Source organism: Aspergillus sclerotioniger, assembly GCF_003184525.1.
Source record: "Aspergillus sclerotioniger CBS 115572 chromosome Unknown BO94scaffold_19, whole genome shotgun sequence".
In the NCBI taxonomy this organism is placed as follows: Eukaryota; Fungi; Ascomycota; class Eurotiomycetes; order Eurotiales; family Aspergillaceae; genus Aspergillus; species Aspergillus sclerotioniger.
The window spans coordinates 699,715-710,444 of NW_020291009.1; the positions used below are offsets into that span (position 1 = coordinate 699,715).

Here is a 10,730-nt window from a genome sequence, read left to right on the forward strand (position 1 = left end):
AAATTGCAGACAAAGTTGTTGAGAAGTGACATCCTCTGTCCTGACGAACGCCCCATGAGGCACAGCTCTCAACTTGCTCAAGTAAGAAACCCATTATACTCTCCTACCCAACATTTAGTATTCCAGTGAGTTATACAAAGTTCAACTTAGATCATCCACCCGGTATATATCTTCCCTTTCTTGATACCAGTTTCTATAAGGTATCCATAGCGGTTAGCGACTTCAGCTGCATAGTCAACGCAGTGCTTCTTTATTGATTAATTTGTAGTTCATTTATTCACATCTCGAATCAGAGAGAATGAATCTCCATAGTTATAACTAAAAATCCAACTCATGGTGGGTTGATTGATTAACAGGTTCATCGATGCATATGCATTATCAATTAGATAACAAGGAGACCTCAGGCAAGTTGGCAGCGCATAACTATACCTTTGTGACACTTGTGGGGATTGATGATCACAGTCAATAGATGATGGAATATTAGAGGGAAGAGGGGGGAAGTACGAGGAAGAAGAAGAAGAGAAATAAGCTAGGGAATGGTAAATCCTTATCCAGGAATTAAGTAACCATAGTTATACTTATTGAGCATGAGCAAGAAGGGCGTGGCCTGCGCACGAGCATAAACAACTCAGTAATTGGAATCATCTTGGCAATCTAAACTGCCCGAGAAGTTGATCGCATCTCTTCCGTAGTCAATACTGTATCCTCGGCGTCGGCGCGGGAGTCCCTCGTTAGGTACGCGACGCGGCGCGGTTGACGTTTCCCCTGCTGGTCGGCGGCGGCGGACATTCTGATAGCCCTTGTCGAGCTCGATCTCAATGACGCAGCGAACTTTCAGCGCGCTGACAGCGGGCCAGACGCCCCGTTCCCCCTTGAGGGACCAGTGGGCAAGACTCTCTTTGCTTGGGTTCTGAAAGAGTTTGGTGAAGTCCATCAAGGAGAGATCGGGCACGAGGGTCAGGTTGGGTCCAGGGATGGTCTCTTCGATGAGGAGCCGTGCGAGGGCGGTCGGGAGTAGACCCATGTAATCCAGTTGACGAAGACGGTGGCGGACCTCCGCTATGATGAGACGCACCAGCGACCGAGTGATATTCCACTGGCCTGTTGGGCGCCGATCTAGCAGGTTCAAGTCCGACCGCAGAAACGGGACAAGGTATGGCCGGGCCTGCGATACGATAAAATGATTGACATTGAATAGCTCGGCAATTCGGGCCAGTGGTGATTCTCCGTCGTTGTAGTGGACGTGACGCCAGGATTGAAAGGTCGCATCCCGAGAATGCGGCCAAGGCACAATCGAGCCGGTTTCATCTTTGCAGTATATTGTAACTGGCTGGTAAAGCGAGTTGTTGGAGGCATTGGAAGCTACAGCGGCGGACCAGATTAACTAGGAGCCATGTTAGTTCACGAGGGATGAGAGCGTACAAGGCCACATACCACATTTGGTGCAGTCAAGTAGTTCAAGAGATTCGGGGTCGCATTTTTGTTCGATGTAGCAACCGTGATGTTCAGGATGCGCTTGGACCGGGCATAAGCTTCTTCAAAGGTCAGGTCACCAAGATTGGCGCGCACGCATTCTTCTAAGACCTCCGCATCGAAGAAGTAGCCTTTCTGAATAAATCGCTTGATTCGCCGTAATAGAGTCCCCAGCCAACGGTCTCCGAGATCAGACGGCAGCCACCAGCTGTCTTCGCCAGGGGTCTTCATCCTCCGCCGGCGATCGAAGGCGCTCAAGTCGATACCGTCGCTGTCCAGGAACGTGAGCAGTTCATCCTCAGTATGAACACCCACCAGGGCCGCGATGAGTGCCCCAGTCGCTGTTCCGGTGATGATTCTTGGCAGGAGGCCACGCAAATGGAGAGCCTTTACCACTCCGAGATGACAGAGCCCAAAGATGGACCCGCCTTGTAAGAGTAAGGTCGTCCTCCCGAACGCCTGCCGGGTATCGTGCAGAAGTTCCAGCTTTGCTTGCGAGGTGAACCCACTGTCGTGGGCCGGGACAGTCTGAAGGGTCGTGACTTGCTGAATAGAGAGGGCAACCTGCGTGATATAGTCATCGATGAGAAGTTTGGTGCCGGCATAGGCGTGCAGAAACATCTTGGGGGAGGTAATGTTGCCGAGATTGCGAAGTAACCCAGACCGAAGGAGATTAACTAGGTTCAGGATATCCTCATCCGCTCGAGCGTTCATAAGAGCCTCCATTCTACCTACAATCAGCCGGTAGTCGTAATGCCGGCTAGTATGGTTCTGGCGCCTACTCCAGGTGGTCAAAAACGAGGCCAAGTGTTCGATGCAGGACCTTTGGCGAGCTTACCATAGGTCCATGCTAAGGAGCTCATCGAGCTCGAAGGCAGCCTCTTCCCATTCTTCAAAGGTGAGCGCTGTAGCCAGAGCATGTTGCAGTTGCTTCTGAGGAGACTTGGATTTCCACCAGGAGATTAATCGCTGAACGACAGGCGGCATTAGCTACCTATCCAGCTACTAGCTTCAATAGGACAACGTACTTCTTTCCAGAACCGCGCCACGTCGAAAATCATACCAAGGACCGCGGCGAAAAGCCCGCAGAGGGTCACCCAAGTCTCCATGGCGACTGAGGTATAACCGAGGATTTCTAGGCCGGGGCGTTGGTTCAAGAAGAGCATTGGCACATGACGAGGGGCAGTACCATTCACATGCTCGCCGGACTCCGGAGATCGTGAACAGCATGCAAGCTACCTTCACGACCAAGGACAAATGTTTTTTGTTTTTCTTTGTTTTGAAAAAAGAAAAATCGGGTGTGGGGGATTGAGGGGGGGCAAGAAGGAACCGATGGACAATGCATGGGTGAGTCGGGAGAGACGATGAATAGGCTGGAGGATGGATGGATGATGGATGATGGATGATGGATGATGGATGACATGATCGCAACGGTGGTTCCCCGCAATACCTCCGCGAACATGAACACGAACGGATCCCTACACTACACCTCCGACGAAGCAGTGGAAGAACGACAAGCGGATATTGAATTGTTCGCCACAAGAGAAAAAAAAAATCCGACCTTTTCTTTCTTTGTCTACACACCACTCTCTCCCCGGTGGAGGAACAGAGCCATCCCGACCCGTGGACACGTAAAGGGGCATTTGAATTCCATGATTTTGGTTTTAAATTCCGCGTTGCTTCCCTATGCAAGTAGGCGAAAAAGAGATTCTCCAGACATCCTTCACTACCCACCAGGGCGGACAACCACCGTTTACTCCTCGACAATGTTACCCCGCTCCGACACGTACAGACCGTCAAGGAACTGTTCCGCGCAACCCGCGTCAGCAGCTGTCGCACTAGTGGGGGACACCACAAAGTTCTGCTTACCTTACGGATATCCTTGTTGCGGACTCTGCAGATCTGCTGGATGTCGGCAGCACTCTGGGAGACACCCTCCAGGGAGTTACCGGAGAGCTGGAGCTCGTCCTTGACGTTGGGGGAGGTAATGACCTCAACGCCAGGCTGGGCGGTCACACGGCGGACGTACTTCTCACCCAAGAAGTTTCTGTTCAAACGCAATACCCATCAGTAAGTGTCTTCTCCTTCATAATATTGACCTGCCACCATGAGTCAAGAAGCCCAAGTCCGAGCAGAGATGATGCCCATTCCGACCCGCTTCAAGCCCCAGCTTCCGATCCGTGCGATGGGTGAGTTCGGCATACCTGATCTCGACGTCGTAGAGGCCGGTCTCGGAGTTCTTCTCAATGTTCACGTTGATGGGAAAGTGAGCGTAGACGTAGCGCATCTTGTACTTGAAGCCCTTGGTAACACCGATGATCAGGTTGTTGATGAGGGTACGGACGGTACGAAGGGAAGCGATTCCCTTGCGGACACCGTGGTGCATCTCAATGGAGATGACATTCTTCTCGGGGCGGCCGAAGGTAACAGCGATGTGGGAGAGGTCCTTGACGAGCTTGCCTGAACGGTAGGGAAAACGCCCATGTTAGTGTCGCTGGATACAAGTAAACCCGGGCACATTGCCCAGGCGATGGGCCACGACGTCCGAAACAACGAATTGCTCCAATTCGTTGAAAGACGGGGGTGTTGCATGGTGGAATTTTTTGCATACCTCGGGGTCCCTCAACGGTCACAATGCGCGAGCGAATGTGAACCTTCACTGTATGAGGAAATTCGAATCAGTCCTGAGTTCTCTCCACATCACCAAAACTGGATCGCAGTGCAGTAAAAAGCACCGGGACAGGCATCAGAAGCATCTCTGTTGTCAGCGATCGCCAGCTGAAGCGGGCGCATCGCTCGTCCCAATCCCTACATCCCCAACTCCTCGATGCATGCCTGTCCCTCCATCCAGATTCCCTCCACCTCCAACCAGCGAACAGAGCGACGACGCTCGGGGAAAATCGAATGCTCACCATTCTCGGGGATGGGCAGCCGTTCCTCGGAGTAAATGTACCGCATCTTGACTGCGTGGGCTGTGGTGTGTCCGAGGGGGAATTGTCGATATCGTCGAGCGGTCGGTCGTCGAAAGGATCGAAATTCGACAAGGCAAACCGCAGTCGAGGAGTGGTGGAGCGAAAATCACGGGTTGTGCGTCGCTTACGACCCAATCCAGTTTAGTTCCGTCTTCCTAGGGCTGCCCATTTTGGGTATAGTCTCGACCCGGGCTTTGTATTATTTCTCCCATGGTTTTCATGATATTAATTATAATTAGAATAGTAATAATAATCATCATAATACTAATAATACTACAGAGTAATAATATAACCTAGGTATTATTACACTCATCCTCATTCTCATCGGTGGTCTTGAAGTCTCATTACTCACCTGCCATGCCATGGGAAGTCCCACTATGTAGAAGCATGCAACGTACTACTATCTAGATGGTGTTATCTCCATACAATCACCCTCTTCGCAGTATGGTGGCAGGGGTCTCATCCTAGAATATCACATGCATGATGATTAAATATTATACAACGTAGTACTATTATGGTCTGAGAAACCCCCTCCCCCCTCCCCCGTCCCAAATCCCATCTCCCATGTAATCCCATTTGCTCGGAGCCAACGTCCCCCTTTGGAGATCAGCCCAACCATTGGGTGCCACTGACAAGAGACCAGGGTTTCGATGACTGGCATGATGGCCGGGAAACCGAGCCCTCAATGTCTCGGTCACTCTGGCCATAGACATCCAGGTCACTCTGTCATGAGGTCTATCTATCTGCATACTATCTAGTGGCTTCATTCTTTGCGACGGACCTCCTGGACCCACTTGCCCCCCAAGCTTTTCAATGTTGACGCCAATTCGTCCCTCTGGTCGAGGGCTGTCACATCATCCCCTCCTCCTATGCTGTTCCCATTCACCAACACATTAGGGACGGTGTGACGGCCGGTATTCTCTCCCAGCAATGTCTGCAGTGGTCGACCCAGTTCATGCTGGTCCAGTTCCACAACGAAAGGCGCAGGGACAATGGAGTATTTGTCTAAGAGGATGGACTTCGCTCGGGCGCTATGCGGGCAGTAGGACTTCGAAAAGACAATAACTGGATGCGGAGGTATATGGTCAGCAGGTATCCCCACGGGGTGAGTAGTTCCAAACGCGGAAGAAATGATGAACGTCGTACTTGGTGCTCGTTTCAATATCCCATTCAACTCAGCAACCGCGGCCGCGTGGTCATCTCTCTCAGGCTCTTGGGCATGAGCCTGTTCTGAATTCTCTTTCTCCAGATCATTTCGGTTTTTGGGTATCGTCATCTTCGTCCGGCCCGCGATTGGGATCTCTTCCATTTCTTCCGCACCGTTGGCCTTGGGAATGGCTGGTTCTTCCCGGTCGTTGTTCCCTACAGGCTTCATCTCTTCCTTAATTGGATTCTGAATGGTCTGTTCTTTCGGTGCCGGGATGTTTGCTGGGGTCCCCGCTTCCTTGGCCTGCTTTCGAGCTTCCATTGCCGCCACGGTCGACCGATAGAATTGTTGGTTCTGGACACTCCGTGCTTCACTCTGGATGGAAGGCATGCAATGCATCAGCCATTGTATCCATTCAAAGAAAACCAGCCCAGAGGAGACGTACCGAATAGTAAAAGGCCATCAGGACCATCACCAGCACGGCAATGGTCAGAAGCCTAATGCGCCGCTGCGAAAGCATCTTTGACAGGGGACACGTTGTTCGATGGAGGACGCAGAACAAGAGCGATTTCACTGAAATTTCTCAGAGTCGTAGTAACGATTATTATGAACCGTCGGGTGGTTTGCGAGCCAATGGCAGCTTTGCGCATCAGTTAGGGTGGTTCAAGAGTAGGCTGGTTGAGCCGACAGGTCATAGGTGCAGCTCCAATACCAAGAATGGCTGGACATTGGGCGAGCAAGCAACCTACAACCTTTGTACAAAGCCGGAGATATATAAGAAGGGGGAAAGACCGGGGGTTTAGAGGAGACCTTCGGGGCAAGGTTCCAAAACAACCCAGGGCAAGAATGGGGCGCTCCTAGGTAGAGGCCACAAGAGTAGTAAGGAGTGGGGGCAGCGAGGGTCGGGCGGAACGAACGATATCTCCGTATGGTACTCCGTACGGAGCACGGAGCACTAGTACTTCGGTGCCCCGGCCAACACACTGCAATACTGCCGATGGTTGATTCGGAATTTATTATGGATTAAATTATCAAATGTCTATATATATATATGCTATGACCGGGGTATGTAGCTGTAAACGGATGGTATCATGATCAAAAGAGAGAGAGAAAAAAAAAACAAGGCTTCAAGTCTTGATAGTGGCATGCAGGGGCATATGGACGCAGCCCGCTCACAGCTGCGATTCTGAAGATCTGGGGGGGTAGGATGCCCTGCTAGAGGGAAGAGCTGCAGCGAAGAACCGCAAAACCTGCAGCGATACAGCTGAGCCATTCGCATAGCATTCGAAACTGATCCCATGGGGATCTATTCAATGACTGACATCTCCGTCACTCCCCTCTTCTTTTCTTCTTTTCCTCCTTCTTATTCTTCTCCTCGCTTCCTAAAGGGGTTCCGGGCGAGCAACACCCAGCACTCACTGTATCTTCAGCATTCATGATGCTTGAACTGCAATTCCTGTACGTGTCCCCACGGTTGCTCTACGCTTGCCCTGGACCACAATCATCCAATCATCCCACTCTTTGGCAATCTCCATTAGAACATTGCCCATCACTGCCGCAGAAGCCATCAGCCCATGGCCCTCTCCTTCCAGAACTCGGACCTCACAACGCCGCATCGTTTGGCCCAACCATCGGACATTGTCAACAGGGACACGGGTGTCTCGACTTCCATGGTGAATAACAACATTTCGAGTGATATCCACGTATCGGAATCCAATCGGCTGGCGACGCTCTAAACAAACCAGCAAATCCACCGCTGGATTCGCATTTGTAGTAGCCAGCTCCCAAATCTTATGGGTAAGTCGATTGTCGTAATCCGTCTGGCGTTCGCGTTCTTGGGACGAGGCAAGCAAGACCTCACTCTTTGTCGGCTCAGCGGCCCTGTGATAACTCTCCCCTACAGAAATATCCGGTGCCTTCAGACCCTCAAGGGCCTTAAAGTCCGCTCCTTGCTGATAGACCTTGGAAGTGAGTCGTTGCGTGCCCTTAGCTTCAGGACCAGTGGATCCGGAGGTGTCCTTCAGCATCGCTTTTCGTTTAGCTCGTCGAGGAGACTTGGGTAGACTGGACGTAAGGCTTGCACTAGTCGCGCTCATGAAGCTCGAATTAGCCACCTTGAGTATAGACGTTGGGAGTGCTCGAAGTATACGCTGCGAGTATGGGACGGCATTGGTGGGGACGGGGGCCTTTTGTGATCCAATGCTAGAGAGCTGAGAAGGCGGGATCCACGGAGCCAACAAATGAATACGACCCCGGATATGTTGTGGAATCCTTAATGCCGTGGCCAACGCGTAGATTGCACCTGCAGAGTGCGCCATTATCGAGAACTTGGTCACTTTAAGGTGGTTACACACAATCGCAACATCGTCTGGAATATCGTCAGTTGATCCATAAACAAATGCATGACAACATATCAGACAGATGATACTCACCAGGCCAATTGAGAGGAGTTCCCGGCTCATCCACATATGGCCCACTCTCGCCCACGCCTGGACGATCCAATGTGATGAGCCGAAGGCGCAGGGACCGTGCCAGTTCATCATAGAACGCCATCAAATATCTTGTTAGGCCCATGCCAAGACAACATAGTACCACATAACCTTTAGGGTCCCCTACCTCCGAGAACGCAATTGCACGGCCTGATGTGGGATGGGATACCCTCTGGGTAAGCTTTGGGGATAATATGTAGTCGTAGACCGCAAGGTCAATGGAATCGGCACTTGAGGGGCGATCCTCCCCAGTCGAGACAGGAGCAGCGGAATCAGACGGAGAGCGCCTGTGAGATAGAGCTGGAGCTGATTGCTCCAAAGGTCCCCTATAGCGGGCGAGCGGGTCTAACTTATCCAAAGACTGCGGCAATGTATTGGTAAACTTGGAGGCCAGCGGAGGGTCGTTACGAGTAATGAAGCGGCTCTTGCCCGTCATGACTGCCGGGGCCGGCGCGCTTTCGTCGAAAGCGCAATCTCCTTGGCGGGCCACCTGCCCATGGCCAATAGATTCGCCGCTGTCCCTGATCTGTTGCGGCTGCCGAACAGGTGCGACGGGTGCAAATTTAGAAGGCTTGTCTGGGGTATCATCTATCTCTAATTCGCTCTTTATCTTTTGTTGTTGGTCTTTCAACTCTTGAATCCTTTTTGTTACCTGTTCGGCCTCGTTGCCCATGGCTGACACTGCGCTGTCCATCTTCATTTCCCTGCTACTTGTTGACGAGTACCGACTATGACGGGCGGATCTGCGATGCTTTGGGCTGGAATAGAAGCTGTGCCGTAAAGATGACTCCCGGGCGGGAATAATCCGTCCGCTGCCGATGCCGCCGGGCGTGTTCGGCGCACTGTCGCGAGCGTTTTGCAAGGAGTGGCGTTCCTTACTGGATGGTCTGCTAAATGTTGCTTCTCTGGTGGGCTCGGTGGCTGAACGTACTGGGCGTGTCTCCTCGGCGACGTCGGCCATAGAACACAATGAGCGTATACTGGCACGACTGCGCGGTATATTGTGTCTCAGACCGTCGTTAAAACTACTAGTCTTGCGCAGCCGGTCAGTCGGCCTATCCTTATCACCGCAAAACTCGCGGGACGGCCTTTTGAGCAGGTTAAATTGGTTTCTCAGGCTTTTTCTGGAGCCCGAGGATGCGACACTGTTAGCAGTCGAGACTCGAGGCCCTGGTTCCGTTGTGATTGTACCAAAGGCAGAGTCTTCATAGGCCGCTTTAGATGATGTATACGAGCCCCTAGATGTTGGCCTTCCTGGTGACAAAGGGGGGTCGAGAGTCGCTTTGGATTTGGGGGATGGAGGCGCCCGTGCCATGCGAATGACAGGAGGAGCAGCCGCATCATCTGGATGCAGGAAGGGGGTCTGTAATGCCTCCTCGGACGCTTGGCGCGCCCTGTTGCTCACTCCAAAACCATGTTCGCTGAGTTGATGTTGGTCGGGGCTGAAATGTTGACCTGAAAGGATGTACACAGGCGCAGAAGGGGCCGTCTCCGAACCAATGCGCGGAACGTTGTCGAAATGAGACTGGAGGGGCACCGAGATCGTAGAGAGTGACGAGATCAGAGAGGAGATAACTTCGGGAGAGGCCGGGTCGACCGTTGTCGAAGGGTCAGTGGGATGTGAGCGCGAAGGAATGGACTTGTGATGCCGGGGGACCAGAGGGGAGGGCTGAAAAGGGGCATCAACCTTTGACGCCAGAGGATCCTCCACGCGATCCATGGCGGCCATCGACAGGGAAGATGACGGTCCAAAAGACTTCACCCCGGCCAGAGTCAGGAGACAGTCACCGACGATATATGTGGTCGAGCGTAGTGCGCGCTTGCATGATCCAGTGAGAACGCAAGATAGCGTCTGCAAGCTCAGTAGCTTAACGGCAATAATCAATAGACTGCGGGCGCTTGGCGCATGTGCCAGTCAGAATGCAGGCTGGAAGATCCAGGGTGGTCCTATCAAAGCCCCTGCGCTCTGCAAGTAAGCCCCCTTGCCGAACGTGATTGTCTAGAAGCGAGACCCTAACGGAGAGGGAGGGGGGGTTGCCGATCCGAGGGGAGAGGGGGAGTTGAAGAACTTGAGACTGCTTGTTTGTAGGTATGCGGCAGGGCGCGAGGAGATGGGGAGGAATTGGTGAAAGGAGTGGATAAGGTAATTATCGCATTAAATCGTAATAGGAAAGGGGGAAGCCCAGGAAAGGCAAGAACGGAAGTACGATAGAGGGAAGTACCAAAAAAAAGAAAAAGAGAGGACGACGAGGGATGGATGGAGGGGCAGGAGGATCGGGGGATGGGGAAAGAAAGGAGAAAGAGGAAGATCAATAGAATTGGTCCAAAGCCATTGAGATGAAGAAAAGAAAATCACTGCCCAGAAGTGTCCCCGGTCCTCCTTCCGCAACCAGCAGCGCCCTCTGCTTCGTTTGTTCCCTCACCTGATGCTTTGCGGACGGCAAGACAGGAAAGAGAGAACTACTAGATTAATTCACGACTAAGAGAAATCCGAGGGCGATTCTGCACTGTCATTTGCCCGGCCAGGTCCCCGCCCGGTGTTAGTGTCCCTGCATGACCTCCACTCCTCAATTCCAATTGAATACGCCATTTCATCCTCCGCACAGTTCGCAGATCCAAATTTTAAGGGTGTGGCAGGTTTCTTTTACT

The 10,730-nt window shown here is 52.2% G+C and overlaps 5 protein-coding genes across 5 annotated transcripts; all 5 read right to left on the reverse strand.

Moving 5' to 3' along the window:
• Nucleotides 1-243: 243 nt before the first annotated feature.
• BO94DRAFT_536784 (triacylglycerol lipase family protein) lies at nucleotides 244-2,922 on the reverse strand. The gene is made up of 4 exons (XM_025612109.1): nucleotides 2,502-2,922; nucleotides 2,312-2,442; nucleotides 1,435-2,251; nucleotides 244-1,384 (listed from the first exon to the last, which is right to left on the reverse strand). Exons 1-4 carry the CDS (start codon nucleotides 2,580-2,582, stop codon nucleotides 629-631), a joined length of 1,785 nt encoding a protein of 594 aa, XP_025466095.1. The 5' UTR covers nucleotides 2,583-2,922; the 3' UTR covers nucleotides 244-628.
• BO94DRAFT_599870 (60S ribosomal protein uL6) lies at nucleotides 2,760-4,431 on the reverse strand (the record flags this gene model as incomplete). Its single annotated transcript, XM_025616335.1, has 5 exons — nucleotides 2,760-3,277; nucleotides 3,343-3,520; nucleotides 3,678-3,933; nucleotides 4,085-4,132; nucleotides 4,386-4,431. The coding sequence occupies 5 exons, from the start codon at nucleotides 4,429-4,431 to the stop codon at nucleotides 3,227-3,229; spliced, it is 579 nt and encodes a 192-aa protein (XP_025466096.1). The 3' UTR covers nucleotides 2,760-3,226.
• Nucleotides 4,432-4,986: 555 nt separating this feature from the next.
• Nucleotides 4,987-6,469, reverse strand: BO94DRAFT_536786 (glutaredoxin). The gene is made up of 3 exons (XM_025612110.1): nucleotides 6,038-6,469; nucleotides 5,592-5,967; nucleotides 4,987-5,510 (listed from the first exon to the last, which is right to left on the reverse strand). Exons 1-3 carry the CDS (start codon nucleotides 6,110-6,112, stop codon nucleotides 5,209-5,211), a joined length of 753 nt encoding a protein of 250 aa, XP_025466097.1. The 5' UTR covers nucleotides 6,113-6,469; the 3' UTR covers nucleotides 4,987-5,208.
• A 128-nt stretch (nucleotides 6,470-6,597) lies between these two features.
• Nucleotides 6,598-7,029, reverse strand: BO94DRAFT_124737 (uncharacterized protein). The gene has a single exon (XM_025605596.1). It carries the CDS (start codon nucleotides 6,890-6,892, stop codon nucleotides 6,647-6,649), a length of 246 nt encoding a protein of 81 aa, XP_025466098.1. The 5' UTR covers nucleotides 6,893-7,029; the 3' UTR covers nucleotides 6,598-6,646.
• BO94DRAFT_469249 (alpha/beta-hydrolase) lies at nucleotides 7,026-9,801 on the reverse strand (the record flags this gene model as incomplete). The annotated part of the gene is made up of 2 exons (XM_025608286.1): nucleotides 7,026-7,960; nucleotides 8,025-9,801. The coding sequence occupies 2 exons, from the start codon at nucleotides 9,799-9,801 to the stop codon at nucleotides 7,026-7,028; spliced, it is 2,712 nt and encodes a 903-aa protein (XP_025466099.1).
• Between the last annotated feature and the right edge of the window lie 929 nt (nucleotides 9,802-10,730).